The sequence below is a fragment of the Falco naumanni genome, chromosome 7 (assembly GCF_017639655.2).
Source record: "Falco naumanni isolate bFalNau1 chromosome 7, bFalNau1.pat, whole genome shotgun sequence".
Classification (NCBI taxonomy): Eukaryota; Metazoa; Chordata; class Aves; order Falconiformes; family Falconidae; genus Falco; species Falco naumanni.
Genome location: NC_054060.1, coordinates 728,896 through 753,760, shown reverse-complemented (window position 1 = coordinate 753,760; position 24,865 = coordinate 728,896). Strand labels below are relative to the sequence as shown.

Here is a 24,865-nt window from a genome sequence, read left to right as displayed (position 1 = left end):
CTCTCTTGGCCAGCTTCCTGCCAGGCTGCCTTGGCAGAGCACGGATGTCTCTGCAGTGCTCTGGCAGGCAAGCAAGTAGCGCTCACACAAGCCTGTGGTAGGCTTTGCACCTCACAGGTTGGGTGGTGGGGCCGGGTGGACACTGGTAGTGGTGGAGGTTCACCTTCACAAATTAAGGGGCTTGTGGTTTTGGGAGGAAGATTCAGTTGATTTGAAGGTGCTCTGGTGACCTCCCTGTTTGCAGAGGGTGTATCTGGTGTCAGGTGCCCCCGCTGACTGCAGTGCATCGTGCTGGAGCTTCTGCCTGCCGCAGAGGCCTGGGAAGAGCTGTAGAAAGGATCTAACCTCAAGCAGTGCCCTGGGCTCAGGTGATCTGCTCCTATTGGGTGTTTGTGACAACTTGTGCTAACAGCTGCTGGAAGATGGCACCCAATACTGTCTGGAGAGGCCTGTTTCCTCACTTCTTGCTCCTGGCATTCTCCTCAGTACACAAAGCAGGGGGGATGGCTGGGGTGTAAATCCAGCCCAAATGCAGCTGTGCTGTTTCTGCAGAGGAGCCTCTGGCCTTTAGAGGCTGTGCAGAGGGTCTAGTGCTATATGGCTGGGGGTGTCATGGTCCTGAGGCCACATTCTCCTCTTCAGTCCCACCCCTCCCTTCTTGGGCGTGTGGCAGCTGGGCTAGGAGTGCTCCCTGGTCTGGGCTGCTGTTACTCCTGCTCAAAGAGCTGTGGGGATGATGTACACTGGCTGGACAAGTGAGAAGAGCTGATAGCTGTGCGCAGCTGATGTACTGCTTCAGCCTGCCTGCAACCTCTCATGTCTGCAGAACCTCATCTTTCCTTCTTTCATAAGGGCCCTGGAGTGGTAATGCGGAGCTTCTTAGCAGGGGAGATCTTGTAGTTCAGGAGTGTTTTCTGACAGGCTGTGAAACAGTCCTCTCTGGGTGGCAGAGGAGTGTCTGAAAGCTGTATGGATCTGAGGAGTCAGCAGATGCCAGTGCTGCCAGGAGGCCTAGCTGTGCTGTAACAGAAAGAGGAAAGATGTGGACAGGGTGCTGCTGTGTCCAGAGGTTCCTGATGTGCAGTGCTGAGGCCTGGGAGGGTGCAGCTGGGGTCTTCATCACGGTGTCCTGAGAGCAGGTGAGGCTGCTTTGGTGCTGGGCTGTCTCTAGGTTCTTCTCTAAGGAAGGGATGGCGCTGCCAAGCAAAGCTGTTGTGCTGCTGGTGCCCAAGCATTTGGAAGGTTCCAGCAGTGACTCAGCTGTGCGGATCCATAGGGAGATGGCTGGAAGGGTGGAAATGGAAAAAAAAAAATCCCCAGAACAACCATCTAACAATCAAGCTAAAAATATTGCTAATGGGGTCCCCTGCTGTACCTGTGCTCAAGTACTGATGAGCTGGGACCTCCTCTCCTGTCTGTGTAGTCCTTGCCAGTGTGTAGATTTCTGAGCCTGGGAGGGACCCTTGACTGCAAACCCTTCTGGTGTCACCTTGCATTCCCAGGGGCAGTGTCACCATGTAGCTTGGTGCAGTGGCATCAGGTAGGTGCCTGCTGCTGGCTGGATCTGTGCTGAAGGAGGCTGGAGAACAGCAGGGCTGGTTTGTACACTCTGATCCTGCTTGTGTCCCTGCTTCTTGAAGGGCTGCTGAACCCCTTGCACCCAGGCAAGGTTATTTGTAATGAGTTTTCCTTCTGGGCCTGGCTCTGTAACGCACTGAGGATGTGTGCTTAGCCCTTGAGAGCATACCAGATGTGCTGCCAGTTCCTGAAGCTGGTGTCTGGAGAGAGCCTCTCTGGGAGGCAGCAGCTGCTGCAGGCTTAAGCCGCCTGCATTTATTTGCCATAGGATTGAACTGCTGTCTCGTAGCAGGAAAGGAATCTCAAATCTGCTGCTGCCACTAGATCTGTCAGGCTGGAAATACTTAAGCAAGTCCCAGGAACCTGCTCTGTGACCTGGGGAGGGGCTTTTGCAGGAAACTGGCCTTGAACACTTCCACTCCTGCCATTCCTAGCTGTGTTTTTTTGAGGCAGCATTTCCCCTTATTTAAAGTAGCCTCATAGTAGGTAGATGCTTGTGTTAAGACCTTAGAGTTCATGACTCTGCAGAGGCAAGGAAGGGTTAAGTGAATTGGGACTGCCCTTGATGGTATCCTTTACCTTCACTGTCCTATTCCTCAAGGAGCACAAGCAAATGGGGTCTTGATCCAGTTTTTGCCTGGAGAACAGGTGACAGCAGTACACAAGCAGATCCATGTGTGGATTTTGGGTCTCCCTGGCTGTTTTTTAGCCTGTGTGCCAGCTGCTTGGTCTGGCTGGTCTGTCCTGCCCTACATCGGGAGCCTGTCCTATGTGGGACAGCAGACTTGCCTGCTGGGAAATCATCTGAAAAACAGTCTGTTAATACTAAGTATGCAGTGCTAACCTGCAAGGTGGTTTTGGAGGGATCAGCTCTTCTGAAGAGGATGTTGGTACCTCTAGATGAGCCCAGTCTGAGCAGGTGAGCTCTTCCTGATGTCAGGGGGACCACCTTGCTGTATCTGCCTCTCCACTTCTGTGACCCTAAAATGGCTTGTGCAGCAACAGATCTGAGCTTTTCCTTGGATCTGCTCTTGAGACTGCGGCTCCAGCCTTGTCCATGCCCTCTCCAGGGTGGCTGCTGCTGTCTCACTCCCTAGTCTGCAAGGTTACAGCTCCAGCCTTTCTGGTGCTGGAGAAGTGGCCTGTGGTAGGGAAGCAACACAAAATCTTTCTAGCCCTTGGTTCTCCTGCTTCCCAGAGCACACCAACTTCTTGCTGCAATAAGCTTGAACATGCTGATTATCTGTAGTTGCTTCAAATTTACTAGGCTAGAACTGCAGGCAATCTGTTGTGCTTTGTCTGCAGAGATAGCTGAGGCCTCTGAGTACAAATCACTCAAGTCTTCAAGGCAAAACCCTATCTCTGAAGGACGAAAGAAAAGACCTGTTGCATAGAAGGAAGCACAGTTATTGTGGGCTCCTAGCCTTTCCTCTCAACAGCAGGAGGGATTTGTAAGCTGCTCCCCCAGGATGGTCTGTTTTCAGACTGTCCTCAAATACTGTGTGTGGTAGCAGGCACCTGAGGAAACACTCCCAAGTGAAAGTTGCTAATCAGTCTGAGGGTGGTTGTTGCTGGCAAGTACAACACAGGTTTCTGGCCTTCCTCAAGCTGTTGGTTTGAGTGTTCAGCTTCAGGGCTTGAGGAAGACCCTAGAGGGGCAGAGGGCTTGGACAAGGGGGGTCCTCCACATCACTTGCTGTTCTCCCTGGCTGTTTAGTTTGCTGCTAGGCTAATGTGTGCTGCAGCATGGTGCTAAGTACCTGCTCCATAGAGCTCTCCCTTGTGGCCCTCAGCAGGTCAGGGTTTCTCCCTGCTGATCAACCTATTGTCTTTTGGACAAGTGGCTTCAGAAGACAGTTGCTGCCTAGGTGTGCCTTCAGCTCTTGCATATTCCTGCTTGGCTGTGTGAAAATCCTTGTGCTAGAGGAGGATTTCAGATCCTCATTCTGTTGGAGGAGGGCTCAGCATCTGGGTGACTCCAGGTGGTCACCAGTGTCCAAGAAGGATTTTTTTCTGCTCTGTAGTGAAAGGGGAGCTTCAGGTCCAGAGAGTGAGCACTTCACCCAGAATGAGATTCACTCAGATTTAAGCCAAAGTCTGCCTAGACAACTCGGTGAAAGGTTACTTCATACTGCTGATGGTATGGCTGCTTATGCTGGAGCAGGGAGGCAAGACCACCTCTTGCTGGCCTCAGACCTGCACCTGATTCAGGCAAATGGGCAACCAAAGACTGGGTGTGGGGGTATCCTGAGCTCACAATGTTCTTGGTGTCCTTTGTTGCCTTGAAAGGAAGACAAGCTTTCCTGGCAGCTGTGCATTAAGCCCTAGTCCTTCTGGCTACTGTTCAGAGCTTAGTAGTAGAAGCACAGGTATGGTAGTGGTGCCTTCTGTATGGAGGTTAACTATGGCAGCAATGTTGTCAGGGAGGAAGGCTGGGGGCTGGCTTGACTTGCACGATCTCCTGCTTGGTGGTTGTACTTCAGGAGCACCTGAGATGGCCTTACTAAAAGCTTGCCTCATGCCATCTTGTCTCTCTTAGGGCTTTTCTGTGGATGTACTTGGTGTGGATGCTTAATGGGCACTTGTTTCTTGAGCATGTTTCAGTAAGGGCTGCTCACACTCCATGGGCTGATTTCCCAACTGCTGGCTGGAGCTAGCTATGCTGTGGAGTAGAAAGCAGGGAGCACTTAATATCTGCAGACTGCTCATTCTTAACAGAAGAAAATATGTATCAAACAAGTAAAACAAGTATCAGAACTGAGTTTGCAATTGGTTTCTAATGGAAGTTGCTCTTAATCCACCTCTTAAAGCTTCCATTTGAGCAGCTTCTCCAAAACAGATTTATTTTTATTTATGCTGATGCTGTAGAGTAGTAGAAGGTGCAAATAGGCAAGTAACTGGAGCAGGAACCTAACCAGCATTTCTGCTTGTATCCAGCTAGAATTGAAGTGGGTCAGGGCAGCCTCCAGGCTTGTGCTGGAGATTGCTTGTGGGAGCAGGCACACACCACCCAAAACCCTCCCCTTGACTTCTGGCAGGGAAGGATGTTGTATTGTGGCCTCTAGAGCAGCCCTGAGGGCTGCCTGCTGCTGCCTGCGTGCTCTGTGGAGGTTATCATGGGCGAGTGTGGGTGCAAGGAAGGCACAGACTTCTTAAGCATCTGATCCTGCTCAAAGCTGTTGGCGATGCAATGATAAAAATACTCCAGCAGTGGCAGATCTGCCACTTCATAGACATGCTGACTGGTGTTCAGCAGCCTGGCAATGCTGGTGTGTACAAATCTGGCTTGTGGAGCTTGCTTACAAGCTTTTGACTCAGGTTGTAGTCTAGAGCACATGCCTCTTGGCTAGCTCTTGAAGTAAGCCTTAACAAGCATGTTCCCTTCAGAGGAGAGCATTGGAGCTGCTGTTTGGTGGCTCTCAGCTGCCCTGTGCATCTACTGGCTTAGTCTTTCTCATTGTGATTGATGTCAGAGGTAGTAGCAGGGTGGTTTAATGTGCAAGCTCTGGTCTGGGGTAAGAGTCATCCCCAGAACTGTGCCAGTCAAAGATGGGGCAGCTAGTTCTTTCTCCAGCTCTTGTACTGCTATATGTCTAAGCAGCAGATGGGGTGCTTGTTTGCAGGGCAGAGCAGATGTGAAAGACTATCTGCTACATCTTCATCAGTAGTAATATGGGAACTTTCTAGAAGAGGCCCTGAAAATGTGTTTTGGCTCTGTGCCTTTGTTACAACCTCCACAGTACATGCAGCTCTGTGTGCTTCCACTTGAAGCTGGGTAGAGGAACTGTCTGGACTTCAGCATGATTTCTGGTGCTGCTCTCCCAGGGTGCTTGGGCTGCCTGTTGCAGAAGGTAGGGGTGATGCCTGCTCCTCCCCTTCTCCAGATCTGGTAGGACAGGCCCAATGTTCAGAATCTGCTCCTGCCTCAGACCTGAGTGTCTCTGATGTGTCTGGGTACAGCATGCTGCCCTGATAACCAGGCTGTGTAGTGTGGTGTTGCAGCATGATCTGTCATTGTGGTGATACTAGGGGCAAGGCCAGCGAGCCAGTAGAGTGTGTGGCCTGTTTATACAGCTGAAATTAGTCTAATGGACTTCTCATGCCATGAATGCATGTGGGACTGCTGGAAGATGACCTCTTGGGCCTTCTACAGTGCTCTTGACAGGCTGTCTTTTTAGGGTGGTAGGGCAATTCAAGTTGGAAGGGACCACTTGAGGTTATGTGGTCCAACTTCTGGCTCAAAGCACATAAGAAATCTGCTGAAGGGTCACAAAAGTAGCATAGCCCAAGGGGGCTACATAAACTAATTCATAGGCTGCCCCAGTATTCCCAGAACAAGGCCTGTTTAAATGGGCACCTGCACTGAGCTGGCTCTGAAATGATCGGCTTCTGAAAAGTGCCGTGGTCCTTGAGCTGTCACAGCACAGATGGTGCTGCTGTGGGGCTGAATTGACAGTCTCCCAGAGGGTGTGGGCTGAGGGCAGGGGCGCTGAGCAGGGTATCTCCAGCTAGTGCTGCATCTTCCATCTCAGCACCTTGTACCCATGTCTCTGGGCTTACTTGCCTTGTGTGTAGTCCCTTAGGTGCTGACAAAACAGCTGAATCACAGGTATGTCTAGGCTACTGCCAGCTCGGAGGCTGCTCTCAGACACAGCAGCAGCTGCCATCCATTTCAGGTGGCCATGGAGAAATGCCCAGCTTCCCTGCTTGCCCCTCTGGCTTGTTTTCTCTCTAGGAGTGCAGAGGGAAGGTGAAGCATAAACCTCTAAAGCTGTGATTCTCTACCTGAGGCTTGTAGACCCCTGGAAGGTAGCTGGGAACCTGCAGGCATCACTGGTGGTGCTGGGTGTGCCAATCAAGTGATGAAGAAGGTGGCTTTATGCCAGTTGAATGAATGCCTTAGTGAGGCTTGTGTGCAGTTTTTCAAATAAGATTGCATTTGGGGCTAAAGCCTGTCTTTTTTTAGTTTCTTTCTTTACTGCAGCTTGCTGCCTTGTCCAAAGCAGTATGGCCAACAGCCTGATCCCCCTCTAAAGAATATACCTTCTGCTAGCGGTAGTATCCTGATGGACTTGACACCCCACACACTGTGATGCAGCTGAGTAGTAAAAATGAGTCAGTCTCATCCTTGTTAGCATATGAAGTAACACATGCTGTGGAGTTTGCACCCTGGACATTGCAGCAGATAATTGAGAGGAATTTAGTACTTAAATATAGAAGTGTGTGTTCTTGAGGCTTGCAAAGCTGAAGCTTGTTGTGCAGAATTTGACCTGAATATGTTGGCTTTTAAATATCTCTGGGACTGATATATGTTAAAACCTGCTGTATTTCAATGTTCTCATCTTTTTAAAGATGAATACAGTTGTGGCAGTCTGCTTACACTTTTAATCCTGAATCGTGTTTTAGCTGTCTTTACTGATTTTTTTTTTTTTTATTTACCTTGGGCATCTGTTTTCCCTTCCCAGAAACACAGTAGTAAACTCACTGCCTCAAGAAGCAGTGAGGCTTGTTGTCAGCCAGGTCCCACTCTCGGCACAGGAAGACGACTTGTGCTCTCAAATGTTAATGCAATAAGCTTCTCTGTTCTGAGTTCTACTGCTGTTTCCATTTTTCAGGGCACGCTAGGGAAGTGACTTACTATCTTGGTGCCAGAACCAAGAATAGACCTCAGGTGTCCTAACTCTAATTCTGTGGTTCAGCTGTGGGATCATGCTGCCTTTTTTTATTCCCCTGCCCCCTTCTTAGCAAACCAGAAATAGCTCCCTGAATATCCTCAGTTCTTCTTTGCCCCAAATGAAGAATCTGTCAGGGCAGAGGTGGTTCTTTTGTAGTTCAGAAACAATAAAGGGCTGTGCCATCCTTATGTAGATGGTGATTACTGCTGGTTTGATCACATCTGCAGTTCTGGGAGCTGCTTTTCATGACAGTTGGCTCAAGATGGTTGAGAATTCTGTTGTGACATACAGCTCTGAAGAGGATGTGTGCCTTTGACTTCAGGTGGCTCTTCTCATAACAGCAGTGACTTTCTCCAATGGAGTGATGAGAGGATTTGAGCTGGCCATGTCTGGTGTGCTGCTTGGACAAGCTCTGAGGCCTAAAGACAGAGTTCCCTTCCACCTCTGGGCCCTGTCCCATGGCTGTTCCACTTAAGAGGAAGAAACCTTTGCCACTTCTCTTGCTGCAGCTTTTCCCTGATTCTTTGTGCACCTGTAAGAGCTTTGCTGTTCCTTCTAACTCTCTGTTAGAGTGAATAGAGGGGGCAATCCAATGTCTGCCTTCCCTGTGCCAAGCAAAGCCTGTTCCTGGACTGTGTGCTGCAGCCCCACATCTGTCATTGCAGCTTCTGCTGGGCTTGGTTCCTTGCTGGCTCCATGCAGGCAGCGCAAGGTCCCATGGCTGCAGGTGTGAAGTGCTAAAAGTTCACTTAAGATTAGCCTGGAGTATTGATCACCCCTTCCGCTGTGATGAGTGGGTCCTGTTTTAAGCGGCTCTGTGCTTGTGTGTGATGGAGAGGGGAAAACTCACTCTGGCAGGTTGGCTGGCTGTGTCACTGCTGAGATGGTAACTGTAGCTGTAGGAGATGGTTAAGGTGCCCATTTGCCTTTCAGACATGCAAATGTTTTTCTTGCCATAAAGTTGCTTTGTGTCTGTAGGAGGTGCTTCTTTTTGGCTGACTAAAACATTCAGCCTGCTCCCACCGCACCAGGGCAGAGTCTGGCTGGGTGGTAAAAACTGCAGACGAGCTGTTTTTCTGGAACTGCAGCAGGCTATTGTTTAGGACATCAGCCTTTTTTTTTTTTTTTCTTTACAAGCTTATTTGATGAATGACAAAAGAAACTGCACTGTGTTCAGTCTCCAGGGCCTAGGTCACACTGCTTCCCTCCTCCACTGCCCTGCCCCAAACATGCATACAGCTTCAGCCTCTGGGCATGGCAGGTGTCACTGAATGGAAGCAGAAGCATGGTGGCACTGAAACCCAGCTCTTCTGCCCTGCTTCTCTTGGTAAGAGCTCTCCTATTGATCTCTTCACCCCTGCCTCCATAAGGAGATCAAGGCAGAAGGGTAGACTTTCAGCACACGTAGCAGTTGACGGGTGAAGGGGAGGTCTTGACAGTCTGCCATCCTTCCTATGCTGAGTAATCTCCCAGCAGGCAAGCTTCTGGTATCTCCTCTCTGGACATTGAAATGTCTCTGTCTAACCTTGCTGGTGGTGGCAGCCAGGAAGAGTGACCCTCTGAAAGCCTCTGCATTGTAGACCTGCTTTAGACAAGTCCTGGTCCCTTCTAAATAGACTTTTTCTATCCCTACAGCAAGCTTTTAAAGGCTGGAACATATCTTCAGAGCATGACTTCAAAAAGTGTGTGCATGTGCTCATTGTAGCACTCCATGTCACTGCCAAATAGTGTTGAACTGTCTGTGCATCAAGCATGCAGGTGCCAGACATTGCTGGTGGTGTCTGAATCCAGGGCCTGGCACGCTGTGCTGCTCAACAGGAGTCTGTGTGCACGCATGCAGGTACATGTGCCTTCAGGCTTGTGAAGATGCTGTGATGTGCATCGCCTGATGTCAAATGCTATTTTCCTCTATGGAGAAGCTTCCACCGATGTTCTTATGGGGTGAGAGGGAGAACTCGAGGAAAAGGACATGAACACCTGTAAGGTGGGAGGCGGGTTTTTTTTGCTTTGGACCAGACTTGGTTTCTCAATAACTTGGCTGAAACTGATGCACCAAGGAGCAAAGAGCATCAGCACTGCTCTGCTAATGCACAGTTGCTTACTCTGCTGGGTGGTCACCTGCAGACCCAAGCTAAAGCAAAAGTACTTGTTAAGAGGACAGCTTAATGGTGACAGTTTTTTGTCAACTCCAGCTGTCAGGAGTAAACTCAGTGGATGGTCTGTGTGTAGTGCTGCTCTTGTCTTAAGGTTTTATTCAAGGCACTAAAGTGTCATTTGTCATCAGCATGGTGGTAAAGTGGCTTATTTACTCAGAGCCCTTCCCTGAGCTGCCACCATTAGTAAGCATGGCTCCTTAGGGCTCATCTTTACATCCATCTCTTATAAAATGGGCTTGGTCAAAACTACCAGGAAGGTCTAATTCTTAAATGGCTGCAAATTATAGTATGCAGGGAAGAAAGTGGTATGCTTCAAGGTCTTGGGCAGGTGCTGAAAATCTTAAATTGCAAGTCTACTCAGCACACAGAAGAATAAAAACTGATCTAAAACTGACTGGGTTGGATGTATTGCTGTTGGGGTGTCTTTTGTAAGGTGCATGCTATGGATTGCAGCTTGTGCTAATGGAGCGATCTGCTTGAGACTAGGTAAATTGATGCTGAATGTGGTAGCTCAGTGGTTGGTAACTGGATTTTAAAAGATAATTTGGAGTCCACAGGACAGAGTTGGCCTGAAGAGCCGAAACCAGCTGAGCTGTGAAACCACCACCATGGGCTCAGTGTAGCTGGGTACTTCTGCGAAGTGTCTGCCTTGAGTGCAATGGGTCCAGACTCTTGTGTGTGTTCCCCTCAGTATCTTTAGGGCCTCCAGGATGATGCAAGAATTAAGAGGATATATTGCAACAGCATTGTGCTGATAGCATTTACTAGGGAAAGCTCAACTGAGGAGGAGTGGTTCATAAAATGCTTGCTCTCTAGAGAGCAACCTGAGTGCCTACAAACTGGAAGAGTGCCATGCTGGTATCAAGACTGCTCCACAGAGCTCTTAAATCTGTCAGCGTTTGGCTGACATGCTCAAAGATGGAGCATGCTGGCTCTGAATCCAGTCATTAAAGCTGCAGCAGCAAGTCAAAAGTCAGAGCTGAGTTTCTATTAAAAGCTACATTTTTTGCTGTCCCCTGCAAAAGAGTGTTGGCATGTGCCTCTCTTGCAGCTCTGAGCAGAGGCGTGAAAAGTTCCAGAAGCCCTCTACAAACTGTTATGCTCTGGACAGCAGAGCCACTGTGTATGAGCAGATGGATGGGAATCATGGTGACCCTTGAGTTAAAATTTCCCTCATAAAGGTAAAAAATATGTAGTTGTTCGCACTTAAGGTTTTTTTCCTTTAGTCTGAGTAGTTACCTGATGTTTGGTTCACTTTGGGATCTTCAGGGATGCTTTTGACACCAGAAACTTCTGATGCATCTTGCATGTGCATTGGGAATGTTTTTATTTTCTCTTCTGCAAGCTGTCTGTTTGAGGCGAGAGACAAGTCCAACTTTCCTGGAAAAGCTGTGGGTTTGAGTGGCCCCAATGACTTGAGGGCTCTTTTTAAGGTGAGCAACCTTTATCAGGCTCTTGTGTCCCATCCCCCAGGAGGAGGTTCAGTGGGTTAGAGCAGGATGCCTTTGGGTTTGAGGGGCTGAGAAACATGACCTGTACTTTACGTTGGTGTTGCCTGGGCTACCTGCAAAGGCTGGCTCCAGGGGACACAACCTGATTGCTAAGCAAGTGTAAAGGAAGAAAGGCCGAGCGTGGCTCATGGCTTTTCCTCCTGATGTCTTTGTGAGTAACTGTAGGTACAAAGTGAAGCTGAGTCAGACCCACTGGCGTGACATGGGGTCTCCCACAAGCTCAGCATAGCCCACAGAGCATGTAACGGAGCGCTGCCTGTGCAGACCTGTCAAAGCTTCTGGAGTGGATGAAATCCATCTGTGTTAACAGCAGGATGTCAGCACTTCCAGGACATGAGGTTAGGAGTGGGTCAGTTGTAGCCAGCAAGATTTTGTTTGGTAGGTGCTGAAACTTGGGTGCCCAGACAGTAGAACCCTTTAAAGGCCAGTAATTCTGCTACTTGAATGCACTCATACTGGCCTTACTGGTTTTTTGAGGTGCGGTGAGAGCTAAGCAATCCTGGGAACAAATGTGTAAGCAGTGGCTGTAACAAGCCAGAGTGGTAGCAGAGGAGGGTGAAATAAGTGGGGCAGAGGAGCTGGACCCTGTAGTGCCTTTGGGAGCTTCTGATAAGGCCCTGAACCCTTGCTGATGTATCCCAAAGAGCATTCTTGCCCTGTGTTCCCAATAACCAGGAGCTGAGGTGCAGGACAGCATTGCCTGGTAGCAGTCTGCATGGCACTTGCTCCAGGTCTCTAGGAATGCTGTGCGTACTGGGTCAGCACAGGGCTGCTTGCTGCCTGGCATTACAAACCCACTGTGCTCAATGGCTGAGAAGGAGGGTGTCAGTGCTGGAGCATTTGTCTGCAGTGAGACTTGGGCCACGAGATCAGCTGCTTTGCTTTGACTCTTCTACTGTTTAGTGACTAATCAGATTTTTGAGCCTGTTTAACAAATTCAGCTGTCTCCCTTGAACAATACACTGGCTGTATTTTTAAACACATCACGTGGCTTCAGAGAAGTCGGCAAACCAGCATAGTGCGGTTTGCCTGGGCTGGGAGATGCTCTGCCCTGCTCTGTGCTGTGACTAGGAGGGAGCAGTCTCCTCCCCAGATCGAGCTGTCTACAGCAGCTTTCCCTCAGCTACCCACCGCTGCTGCTGGGGCTGCTGCCATCCAGGCTCTGCCCAGGGTAAGTACTGTTGGGCCAGTGAGCTGCTTTTGTGGCTGTGGGGCTGGGTGTAAGCACAAGTGCTACTGTCAGGGAGAGCCTGACAGTATTCAGAGGGCAGGAGGTCACTTTCCAAGTGCAGTCAGGGGTGAATTCATGGTTCTGTGCTGTAGCCAAAATGAGTCTGAGCCTGGGGAAAACTGCAGGGGTAAGGCTCAGCAAATGTGGGCAGATGCTATAACTGTGGCTGAGGGCTCCTGCAGACCAGCTCTGCCTTGGGTTGAGGTAGATGCTTCAAATAAAGGACTCGCCTGTACCTGTCTGGGGTTTCTGTTGGTGTTGTGGGGCTTTTCCCTGTAGTGAGAAGCTGGAGCTGCTAGCTCCCCAGCAGGTATGCCATTGGATAATGCAGCTTGGAATGGGTATATCCCAGCATCTTGCTTTGGGCATGCTCAGCAGTTTTCTGACACTGAGTTAATACTAGTGTTTGACAGTAATGCACTCGAGCATGATGGTGGTTTTTTACTCACCTAGGCAGTGTTTTGGATTTCTTATCCTCTGCAAAGAGCCCCTGAAAATCTGGGTTATTAACTTTGTGGTTCTAGCTGGTTGAGATCAGGTGGGGCTGGAGGATGTCAAGTGGATCCCAAGCTTGCTTTGCTGAAAACTGAAAGCTTCAGGGCAGGTTGCCTTGTTTTGCAGCCTTTGAATAATTAAAACAATTTCTGAATGTGTTGCTCTTTTAATTTGGTTTGGGGACACGTTTAGCTTGCTGAGACTTGCTCCTTTTGAATAGAGCTGGCTGGTGTTGGGCCCCTGTGGGATCCCACATGGCTGAGCCTGCACTACATTCCCTCTCCTCCTGGGTGGCAGCTGGCCCCACACCACTGACCCACAGAGCAGGATGGGACTTCCATGAGCCTTCAGTGGCCTGGTGCTCTGCTTGGGGGGGGGGGGGGGGGTGGCTCTGTTTGCAGGAAGGAATTTGCTTGCCTCTATTCTCCTCAGTGGGAGGAAAGCCTGCTGCTGTCGGAGGGAAGCAATCTGGCACATACTTGTCTGTCGGCTCTTGGGCAAAGACCTGACCAGACAGGCTTGTTGTGAATGCATACTGGGGACAGTGCTCAGTGCTAGCCACTGACTGTGAAGCGTCTCTGTTGTCAGCAGGCCAGACTGGCACGTTGCTGGCTGCCTGTAGCCAGCTCCTGTCAGGACTGACGACATGTGTCCTACCTCCAAGCCTGCAAATGCCTGCTAATAGGCCAGGCCTTGCTCCTCTCAGCCTGGCTGCCAATATGTGCAATGACTGGCTGTGGGCCCAGTCTGTGTACCCCATCACTAAAATTGTGTGGGTAGCTGCCCCCCTGGATCCTAGCTTCTTCCAGCACAAGCAGCGAGAAATGCCAGCATCACTGCATGGACTGGGCAGAGGGGCTGGTCTGGAGTACCTGTATGAGGCCCATAACCAGGATGTGGGGTCTGTGATTGTGCTCCCAGATGACATAGGATTTCCAGGCTGATCTCAGCCCTGGGAGAGTAACCCACCCTTGTGTTTGCTAGCCACACCAGGCTGTTGCTGGTGGGTCCAGATGTGCAGCACCATGCTGCAACTGATGGCAAAGCAGCCTTTCTGGAGCTCTCTGGAGGCTTGATACCTACCAGGTGTGCCACCTCCTGGACAAGCTGCTTCTGGGCTGATAGGAGCCCAGTACCCTTCTGGGCCTCTGCCACAGAGCTGGGAGGGAAGGAGGTGTGTCATGCTGCAGCACTGACAGGCTCTTTCTCTGTTGCAGTTCTCAGCATGCTGAGTAACCCTCTCGGGAACATCCTGGGGAAGCCCCCGCTGGGTTTTCTGCCTCTAGACCCCATTGGTTCAGACCTGTCAGAAAAATTTTCCACACCAACGCTGAGGAACTCCCGCCTGGATTCCCGCTCCCTCCTGGACTCCCGTTCCAGCAGCCCCTCGGACTCAGACACCAGTGGGTTCAGCTCTGGCTCTGACCACCTCTCAGACTTGATTGTAAGTTTGGATCTTGCACCCACTCTGTGGTTCCTGGTGTCTTGCTGTACTTGGGAGAAGGGGGGGAGGGGGGCTGTAAGATGCAGCCCTGCCTGCTCAGGAAGGGAAGAGAGTGCTGGAAGTAGTTGTCATGCCCACACTGACAGGACAAGGTTCTCCTGCAGCCCAGGGTTTGGAAGAAGGGCTGCTGGTGCAGTCCTCCTTCAGCACAAACTAGTAGCATCCTTCTTTTTTTTTTTCTTAAATAATGTTTTAGCCTTTTGACTTTGTGCTTGTAGCCCTAATGGGTTAAAGTAGCTCCCAGAGGAGTCTTGAGTGCTTGAGCTGGTGTGTGGCAGGAGGCTGTCTGTGCCCTGATCCTGGCAGGGAGGTGGTTGATCAGCACAGCTGTCTCCAGGCTCCCACCTGGGCTTCTCGGGAGCTCCTGTCCCTGCCTTTCATTGCCCTTCCCATTTGCTGACTGCACTTCATCTCAGGGCTGTTTCTTCTAGAGAAAACTGGGTCTAGCCTGCTCCCATTCCCTAAAGCACAGCTAAATTTGGAAGCCAGTGAACAAGGCAAGTGTCTGTCTTGCTGACCCAGTCTGTGCTGCTGGGTCCACATCACAGTGTGAGCGGCAGCTCTGGGTGCCAGCAGGACAGCCTGGCTCCAGCCAACTCTGTAGGTGCTGCTGCAGGGCTTGTCCTCAGCACCTGAGGCTAAAGCCAGGGCCAAGCTGCTCCTGGCTCCGATGTGGTGCAGCTGTGGCCTTGACCCCCATATTGGGTTTGTTGTGAAGGATGCAGTTGGCTTGGTGTGGAGTTGATTCTGCTATGATCCACCCTGGAGAATCAGGATCTCAAGCAGGGATGCTGTAAGCAGCTGCAGCACCCCAGGCTCTGATGATGGTAGGCAGTGTGGGGTGGCAGGGCTTTGTGCCAGCCTTGTTCATGAAGGTCAGGTCTTCCTCAGCATGGCCTTGGTGTGGGCGGCTGTGCTGCAGCAGCGCACAGCTCAATCCACAGAGCGGCTGGCACTCTAAGCTGCACAGTGTCTCACATCCCTGCTGTTTTATTAATCTGTGCTTTTACTCCTTCCACCCTGAAAGAGGAGTGTTAAACCTGCAAACAGTTGGGTCTGCAGCCAGCTAAGCCCACACCCTGGTCAGGCAGGCCTGGGAGCTGGTGTGTGGAGGGTGAGAGCCAGCTGCCTGCCTGCAGAGCTCATGGTGCTGCCAGTGAGCCCTGCCTGTGGCAGGCAGGGCCTGAAGCAAAACATGAGGCTCTTCCTGGAGTAGTTGTTGTTGCCTGGATGGGGGGTGTCAGCTGTCCTTGAGGCTGTGCAGGCATGGGGAAGCTGTTGGTCTTGTGGTCTGCAAGGTGTCTCCTGCTTAACTATCTCTGCTGATAATAATTTGGCATGGGTTCAGTGGGAAATGGCTGCAGGGGCAGGCCTTTCCCAGGGAAACTATGCTCCCATCAGGCTGCTGGGATAGGTGAGGTGGCTCCTTTCCTGCCTGTGCCAGACCTCAGGGTCTCAAGAGAACAGGAGATCACAGAGCCTCTTCTGCTGTGGGTGAAGTTGGGGCCCTGGTGTGATGCATGACCTCTAGTATTATGTGCTCTTACACAGAAGCTGGGTTTTAATGTGGGCTTTCTCTTGCAGTCAAGCCTTCGCATCTCTCCCCCTCTGCCCTTCCTGCCCCTCAGTGGGGTGTCAAGAGACCCCCTAAAGATGGGAGTGGGGTCCCGACTGGATCAAGATCAAGCTGCCCTGGCTGCAGTAACTTCCTCCCCAGCCAGTGCATCAAAAAGATGGCCTGGAGCATCTGCATGGCCTTCCTGGGATCTCCTGGACTCTCCAGAAGACCCTTTCAGTATCGAAAGAGAAGCCAGGCTTCACAGGCAAGCAGCAGGTAAGTTGGATGATGGATCTCAGCAGGCTTCAGTGTATGATGATGGTCCTGTACTTCTGTGAGGGCACGCAGGTGGCCTCTGTGCAGATAATGTGGCTGGATGTGAGTTTGTGGCAGATCAGACCTTTCTCTGTGCACAAGCCTGACTGTTGGCAGGTAGACCCGGGAACCGGCCGGCTGTTTGGGCAGCTGCCTGTTGCTGCTGCAGCTCTGTCTCCAGATCACTTACAGTTCTGGAATATGGGGATTTGCTTGGACACCTATGGGAGAGTGGAAAGAAAATGGTCCCGTACTGACTGTTGCTTGTGCTTGTCCAAGCTGTGAATGAAGCAACCTGCACCTGGAGTGGTCAGCTGCCTCCCCGAAACTACAAGAACCCTGTCTATTCCTGCAAAGTGTTCCTGGGAGGAGTCCCATGGGACATTACAGAAGGTGAGCAGCCCCTGGCCCTGCACTGAGGCCTTGGGTTTTGACATCAGGAGGGTGTATAGGATAGAACTTTTTTGGGGAAGACTGACTTCTCTCCTTCTGACTGTAGCTGGACTGATCAACACCTTCCGTGTTTTTGGCTCACTGAGTGTGGAGTGGCCTGGTAAGGATGGCAAACACCCACGCTGCCCTCCCAAAGGTAATATGCCTAAAGGTAATAGCGACACGGTAGGGTTACTTTTTTCCCATGCTATGTTACAGCACAGATGCTGGGATGGTACGGCTGCATGCTGGTGACTGGATGGTACAGAGCACCTAGGGTAAATGTCCCGCTCTCACTTGGGTCAGCACCAGGGTTGCAGAGCACTGTCATCTCAGACCTGGCATCCACACCCATACCTAGCAGGGCTGAGGTGGGGGAAAGTCTCTGGTGCTTCTGGAGCCCCAGATCAAGCTGTCTTGCTCTGGGCAATAGCTGCTAGTCCCCACTGCCAGCACAAGCACCCACAGTGTGCCCACCCTTGGCATAAAGCGCATGTGGTGAATCCAAATGTGTCTGTAGCAAACTGGCAGGCTGTGGGGACTGGTGAGCCGAGCAGCACCTGGGGCATAATCCTGTCTGAAGTAGCTGGGCTGATGTGTTGTGTAAGCAGTAAGAGTTACAGAGTAAGGAGTAGCTGGTGTGTAGGCTCAGTGGTGTCTAATGGCCTCATTTTGTCACCAGAGCGATGGAAGGTGGAGTGCTGGCACTGACAGGAGTGACTTTAAAGCCCTGAACTTAAATTTCTGGGCTGAGACATTCTAAATGCGAAGCAGAGTCTGTTTTCCTGCAGAGTATGCAGTGGCCAGACTGGTGGTGCCCACCTGTCATGTCTGGATGTGCCTTTGTGCAGGGGGGACAGTGGCACACATGGCATAGGGTGTGGGCAGCCTTCTTCCAGTGTTGTGCTGAGTTTGGGCTCTTTCCCTGCTTGGCTGGACTCTGTGCATCATTGGTGGAGCTCATACATAGTCTGCTGAGGCAGGTGTTGCAAACTGCTGCCCTCCCCTAAAAAGGAGTTGGGGACAGCAAGGAAGATGCAGTGCAGATATTTTGGGCGGCATCTGAGTGGTTGGGGGTTTTTTGTTGAAGGTGTCTGCAAACTGGGATGATCTTTCTCCTCCACTACAGTTCTAACAACCACTTTTTTCCCCATTTGCATCTAAAGGATATGTCTACCTGGTGTTTGAGTCGGAGAAATCTGTGCGTGCCTTGCTCCAGGCATGCTCCCAGGACCTGCTGAGCCCTGATGGGCTCAGTGAATACTACTTCAAGATGTCCAGCCGCAGGATGCGCTGCAAAGAGGTGAGCAGACCCGTGAGAGCAGCTTTAGAGATGGCAATAGGGGGTCCTGGTAAGATCCTTGGAGGCGAGGGGGCATGCACGGTGTTACTCTGCTCCAGGAAAGCAGGGCTAAAACAGAGCAGCAGAAGTCAAACTGGCTCTTTGAGGCCATCTTTAATTGATGTGTTCCTTCGGTGAGGCTGGATGCAGGCAAGGACGGAAGTGTCAAATTGCAGTTTGTCCTTCACAACAGCTTGTGTCAAACTGTGACCTGGAGTTCCTGGATCTGGGGCAGACCCTGGCTTTGTGAAGCCAAACAGCTTCAGTTAGCTGGAAAGGAGCACGGGAGCAGGGAGTTTACTGTTTCTTTCAGCACACTCTTGCTTGCAGAGACAGACTCTGATCCTTTGGCGCTGCTTTAGGCCTTGTCTGCTTGCAGAACAAATGGCTTTCATGCTCACTGCAGGCAGATATTTTGGATCCACAGCTGTAACTGCAGCTGCTCCCCAGCAGAGCTGTGGCTGGCTGACCTGTGTGCTGAAGGTGCTGAGGCTGCCAGTGGCCCAGGCTGGCTTTCCTGTAAAGGGGACCTTAGCTATAGATCAGGTACAACTGTGTGAGTTTGTGGTGTTAAAGAATTGAGATTCTCTTATCTAGACAGGCAGAAACTAATTGCACTCCAGACACCTTTCCTGGTGTCTGGCTATTGGCAGCACTTTCATGCTTGGTGATTTAGCTCTGGCAGAAGTTTCTCCTCTTCAGAGCCCTGTATCAGCTGTTGAGCAGATGGAAGCTCCTGCTGAAATTGATAGTGGGTGGGTTGTTCCATTGATCTCCTCCAACAACAAGCTCCTGTGCATGGAGGCATCTGACTGGGCTGTAGACATAGGTGCAGGCAGTAGGTAAAATCTACTTGTACACAGTTTTCTGGCGGCTGGCCCCAGAGGGAGCAGTGTTTTGGCTTCAGTTTTGTCTGGAAGCAGAGTGGTGTGGCAGTTTTTCCCTTGAAAAGGCCTTGTGGGCTCTCTGGAGGTGTCTGGAGCTCCAGAGCTGTAGTGCCCTGGGCTGCAGGCCCTGAGCAGCAATAATAAAGTGATTTTGTGGGTTGGGGGTGAAGTCGGAGAGTCTGGGATGGCCTCTGCTGTCAGCTGAGGGCACTGTGGAGCAGCACAGCATGTGGCTCTGCAGGCCCTTGGCTGACCTGACCTGCTTGTGTGTGGTTTCAGGTGCAGGTGATTCCGTGGGTGCTGGCAGACAGCAACTTCGTGCGCAGTCCATCCCAGCGGCTTGATCCCAGCAAGACTGTGTTTGTGGGGGCCCTGCATGGGATGCTGAATGCAGAGGCCCTGGCAGCAGTCATGTATGACCTGTTTGGAGGGGTGGTCTATGCTGGCATAGACACGGACAAGCACAAGTATCCCATTGGTAAGTGATGATCCTGCCAGGAGCACTAGTAGCCTACAGCATGCTCCAGGGAGGCTGCAGCAGTGACCTTTGCTTCTTCCCTCAATGGGGAAGAGTGCCCAGGGTGCCAGGCTCTGCTTCTGCCTGCTCTGGGAGTATGTGTCCAGCCAGCCTCTTCCACAGGTGATGCTCCTCACCTCCCAGCTGTGGGGAGGTAAGACCAGCCCTGGAGAGGGCTGGCAGAGCTGACCTGCCTGGGAACTGGCAGGACCTAGATCATTGCAGAGTAGGTTGAGGCTTTTAATATCTCTTTGGGCATTGCTGAAGGGGTTTCTGCCCTTGTTCAGTGCTGTTAATGGTTGTTAGATGCTGCTTTAGCTGCCTTTCTGTCCCCAGAGCAAAGACAGCTGTGGGTCTCACCTGGCTTCTGCTGCCTGGGGGGGCAAACTCAGACCCGCTAGCTGCTGGCCCTTGCTGCTGGGGTGGTGCCAGCTGCTGGGCAGCAGGAATAGGGCAGGGCTGTGGGCAGGGTCCTGGCCCTGCTGTCCTGTTGGTTCCCCTTCAGGGTGCTGTTGCTTTGGGCTTCCAAGGCAGCTGGTAGTGCAGATGGAGAGGGCCCCTGCTTAGTCTTCTGGCTGGGTCTGCTGGGGAATGGCATGTCCCCCTCAGCTCAGGGCTTCAGCCTTCCTGGAGTCAGAGGTGCTGAAGATGGTGAGTCACTGTTGGAGAGAACACTCCCCCTGATGGGGCTGAAACCACAAACTGCTGCAGGCAGCAAGTCTGCTGCCTGTAGTTCAAGCTGCTGCCCTGAGCCATGACCTCTGGTCAGGTAGACTTACTGTACTCTTGCAGGTGGAAAAGATGAAGCCCCCTCTGGGGTCCCACCTCCCAGAGAGGGCTGTGTGCCTGAGGGGCAGGTCACAGGTGCAGCCTCTGCAGTAAGTAAGAGTAAAGTAACACTTCTGCATGAAGAGAGCAGCCCTGTGCCCTGCTGAGACAGCCTCCAAAAGGGGAATGGAGCTCTTACCATTCATGTTGTAGGAGCTGAAACGTCACATCATGACATCTGTCCCCTGTACCTCCCTGGTGGCCTTCTGGGCCAGGGTATAGCACTGAGGTGACTGGTCTGTGTGGGGAAAAACCCTGCAGCTTGGGCATGAGGACTAACTTTCCAGGCTCAGGCTGCAGCAAGTTTTAAGAAGGGATCATGAATCTAGTGTGTGTTGCCAGGCAGGAACAACATCAGAGCTTGGCAGTGTAGAGCTGCCTGCTTGTCACTGTCTTTAGACAGCTTTCAGGCTTTTCTGGTCAAGGCTTCAGCTTAGGACATGCTTGTCATGCTGCAGTGGCTTTGAGGTGACAGTCCCAAGGGGCTGGGAATGGAAGTACGAGACTTCAAATTCTTAGTATGACCATGGATGAAGTCTTGCACACCAACCTGCCCCGTGCTGGCACTGTGAGGTCCTAGAGCATGACCTCAAAGCCTCCCGTGGCTTTGTGCAGAGATTGCTTCCTCAAGTAGCTGAGATCTCTGGCTTACAGCAGCAGACTGGCACTTCAGCACTCAAAGTTGTCTTAAAGCTGTAGCAATACGAACTCAACTTCAGTAACTAAACCCTACCCTAATTCTGTGTCGACTGAAGCATCTCCTGTGCTGAGATGCTGCCTCAGGCTCGCCTGACTGCTGGCCCTGGCTTGGCAGAAGGCTTCTTGGGGAAAGACCTCTGTGTGTAACCTGCCTTGTGCTAAATCATCTCGGGTAGGGGATGACCCTGCTGGGGGCGTGCACTGAGAAATCCCTGACTAGTTAAGAGGAGCTGCCTTTGAGACCAGCTGATCAGCATCAACAGAAAGCTGTTGTCCAGGCAGCTTTCACGGGGCCATGCTAGGAGGTGGGGGGGGACCCTCTTCAAAGGATCCCCTGAGTGCAGCTGCAGTCCCTGCACACAGTGTAACCCCAAACCAGATCCAGGCCCTCCAGCTTGGGTCTTGTGTGATCCTGCAGGGGAGGAGTAGATGGGTTCTGGGTAATGCTTTGCACTGGGGCTGTCAGTGGTCAGCTGAGGTCTAGCAGTCTACCAGCATGCATGCAGGGTAGTCTTGTAACAGCCAAAGCTCCCCTTACACCAAAAAAAACCCTCGCAGGTAAGCACAGATACGTCTTTTTGGAGCTTAACAAAACTTGGCTGGAAGCAAGTGGTACAGGAATGCTGCTGACTGGCAATGAAGCTACAAAATGCAAGGCTCCAAATGAGTGGGAGTCTTAAAATAAAAGCTGCTGAGCTGTCTCAGCACTGACTTATTTCAGGTGCAGGCATGGAGCCCGCTGCTGCGTGGCCCTCAGCAGTACCTTGGCATCTTGGGAGTGCTGCTGCCTGTAAGCTCACATCTTAACCAGCCTGGAGGGGCCTGTGGAAAAGACTTTCTGCTCTCCACTGCCTGCTGTGCTTTTGTTACTGCCTGGGGAAGGAGGCAGGCAGGGCCACCAGGCCCTGGATACGGTCTCACTGCAAAAGCTGCTTCCCTGCTTGTGGCTGAGCTGCACTGGGGGAAGGGGTGGTGCTGGCAGCAGGGCCTTCTGGGCCTCCACTGATCCCTGTTGTAGGTGCTGGATCAGTCTAACGCTTCTGCTCTGGCTTGTTCCAGGGTCTGGCCGTGTCACCTTTAACAACCAGCGCAGCTACCTGAAGGCAGTGACCGCTGCATTTGTGGAAATCAAAACTACAAAGTTTACTAAAAAGGTGAGTGGGGCTAAAGGGGCAGCCTGGGGAGTTGAATCCATGTGTGACTGGTGATACCGCTGGGAGCACCACAGTGTGCAGAGCCTGCCCCGTGTCCCTGTGGAGGCAGTGAGGTGGCGAGCTGCTGCTCCGCCAGCTGCGAGGGGTGGTGGGTTTGGAGTACCCAGGGCAGTGGGTCGGGGCTGCCCTGGGAGCAGGCAGTGCTGGTCTGTGCCCACTGCCTGGTTCTCCTGCAGGTTCAGATTGACCCGTACCTGGAGGACTCCATGTGCCAAGTCTGCAGCGCCCAGCCTGGCCCTTTCTTCTGCAGAGACCAGGTGAGGCTTTCCCTGCCCAGCTGCGCTTGGCTCTGGGCTGCAGCGCCTGGGGGATTCCTCAAGGAGGGGCAGCACCACCGACTGCAGCCGAGCACTGCAGTGCCTGGGGATGCCTGCTGTCCCTCGCTGAGTGGGGAGGATGAAGCATTGGCACAAGAGCCCCGTGCTGGAGGAGGTGCAGCCCTCCCGGGGGGCAGCTGCAAGGCTCATCAGGAAGCAGGGGCAGCTTTCCACCCTGCCTTGAGCCAGGGATGCCGTGGCTCCACCGGCGCTGTGCCTGTAGTGCCAGGGCCCGCCATGGTCAGCAGTGCGCAGCAGGCTGTCCCTGAGAGGAGGCCACCGCTCTGTAAGCTGTGACAAGCTGGAAGTTAGAATGCTGTCACCCTGCCATGGGTCCTGGGACTGCCAGAGATGTAGGGAACTCTGGCTGACCCCCACTTGTTACGGGTGAAGGAGCTCAGCCAGGGTCCTGCAGCTTCCTGTGGAGCCTAGATGGAGGGTGAGCGGCACGCTCCGCTCCGCTGGCAGCAGGGACACAGTGAGTGCTGGCAGAGCCTGGTTGCTGCCCCATCCCTGCCTGCGAGAGCCCCCCCCCCCCCCCCCAGTGCTGCTGCTGGCCTGTGCCTGCTTACGGGTTTTCAGATCTATCTAGAAGGGGCTGTGCTGGGAGCTGAGCAAAACCTGCCCTCCAGCAGCGTGCAGAATTCCCTCCCTGCACTTTGCAGATCAGCTGCACTGGCCTGGTCTGCAGCCCTGCGCAGGGAGGGAGAGGATGGGGCTTTGCCAGCGGCCGCTGTCTGCTCACCTTGCCTGGAAGCCCCTGCCCCACGGTGCTGCCTCTCTGCTCTCCCTGCAGATCTGCTTCAAGTACTTCTGCCGCTCTTGCTGGCACTGGCAGCACTCCATGGAGGTCCTGCGTCACCACCGCCCGCTGATGCGCAACCAGAAGAACAGAGACTCCAGCTAAAGAGGTTGCTGAGGCTCGGAGGCTGCCGCAGGCGCAGGAGAAAGTCCTTTTGTTAACCTGCCAAGTGGAGAGCGCACGAGCGTGCCTGCTGGTGCCAGACCCAGGCTGGGAACGCGCTTCCTGAGGACTAATGGGGAAAAAAAAATCTTACATTCACGTTTGCACTTGCTGGTCTTTTTGTTTCTGCACTAATGCACAGTGAATTTTGTCGGGTTTTGTTTGGGGTTTTTTTGAGGGGGGGGAGCGCCCCTCAAGCGATTCTGCAGTTCCCAGACTTTGGTTCCTAGTTTGCTGATGAGAAGCAAAAAAAAAAGGGCCACGTGTTGAGAAGGTGTTTATGTAGATGCCTTCACCTAGGTTTTTTATTTATTAAAGGCGCTTTTTTACATTCCTTGCAATACTGATGGTAATAATGCAGGTCTCATTGGCTCCATTTTTTTGCAGTTGCCATACAGTGCCTTTCCATTCATTTAACCCCCATCTTCAGATGGCATAAAGAACTGAATGTTCAGCTGGTGTTTTTTACTGTAACAACAAGGAGACTTTGCTCTTCATTTAAACCAAATCATATTTCATATTTTACGCTCAAGGGTTTTTACCAGTTCCTTTTTACACTCTTAAACAGTTTTTAAGTCGTTTGAAACGAGAGATTTTTTTCTTTCCTGGCAGCTTTTAACATTATTGCAATTTGTGTCTGGGGGCTGCTGGTGGAAAGTTGTAAATCGAGGGGTTTGCAACAGGACAGGCTTTTTTTGGATTTGAAACTGGACCAGATAAACGATCTCTGAGCTGCTGTATATAGTTTTAAATAGTTTGTTGCACTTTTTTAAGTTGCACTTAAGGGGGGGTTGATAGAGGTTTTTAATCACAAAGTCACAGGACTTACTTTTCTTTTGTAACTAGCTAAAAAAGGGCTGCGTTTCGGTGGACAGATGAAGGTTCATAGGAGCCCTTTCTCTTAGAGGGGACAAGTACTTTTCCTTTCCTTTACGAAACGTATGGAGTAACAGTGCAGTCGATAGAAATGCTGCTGCTGGGATTTGAGAACTTTATTACTTTTTTGTTTTACTTTCCCCTCTATTGGAAGCTGTGTGCCAAAGAACCAGTGTCATAATTTCTCCCTTTTTTTTTTCCTGCTGAGCTGATGTTGCATTGTTGCATATCCCAGCTGCTCTTTGTGGGGTTTTGTGAAGCTGTGTGTGAAGTCTCTACCTCATTGTAGTATATGCAGGCAAGACTGCACTCTCCTACAGATGCGTGGAGTAAGCTGTGGTGTAGTTTTTGGCACATAATAAACACGTTGCAGCAAAAAAAAAATAGTCCTGACCTTCTTGTGCTCCTTGCCTGTGTGCTTTGTGTGAGAGCCCTGTGACTGCTGCTGGCTGTGCTGTCTCTTAGCCTTAGTTCTTGGTGCTGCGACAGTGGGGAGAAGCGGGGATGCGGCCTGGCGGGGTGCTGGCCCAGCTGGAAGGTAGTGCTGTGCAGGGACACGTCTTTGCCCAGGGCCCCACGCAGGGGCCTGTAGAAGGGGAGCTGCAGCCTGAGCCTGGCTCCTACTTACAGCAGTGAGTTGGGGTTAGTTGGAGTGTCCTGTGGCTCCCGGTGCGTTCCCACCCGCTCGGTGGAGGAGGGTGGCCTGCTGGACTCTCCCACAGGGGAGAGGGACTCCAGGGGTCCCGCTGACAGCGTGTCAGAGGGC

At 51.9% G+C, this 24,865-nt stretch overlaps 1 protein-coding gene across 5 annotated transcripts in view; it reads left to right on the top strand.

The window, feature by feature from the left end:
• CPEB1 (cytoplasmic polyadenylation element binding protein 1) overlaps positions 1–24,482 on the top strand; it is a 42,423-nt gene extending 17,941 nt beyond the window's left edge. For 3 of the 5 annotated variants that reach the window (XM_040602230.1, XM_040602232.1, XM_040602233.1), the window contains 9 exons: positions 13,864–14,090; positions 15,735–15,984; positions 16,303–16,416; positions 16,523–16,627; positions 17,622–17,758; positions 18,964–19,162; positions 21,788–21,882; positions 22,119–22,199; positions 23,056–24,482. In XM_040602230.1, coding sequence (XP_040458164.1) covers positions 13,864–14,090; positions 15,735–15,984; positions 16,303–16,416; positions 16,523–16,627; positions 17,622–17,758; positions 18,964–19,162; positions 21,788–21,882; positions 22,119–22,199; positions 23,056–23,166 — 1,319 coding nt within the window. In that variant the 3' untranslated portion in view covers positions 23,167–24,482. Of the gene's footprint in view, positions 1–12,000; positions 12,092–13,863; positions 14,091–15,734; positions 15,985–16,302; positions 16,417–16,522; positions 16,628–17,621; positions 17,759–18,963; positions 19,163–21,787; positions 21,883–22,118; positions 22,200–23,055 lie in introns of those variants that run through there. The other 2 variants (XM_040602234.1, XM_040602231.1) reach the window with 2 other exon arrangements.
• Positions 24,483–24,865: the final 383 nt, after the last annotated feature.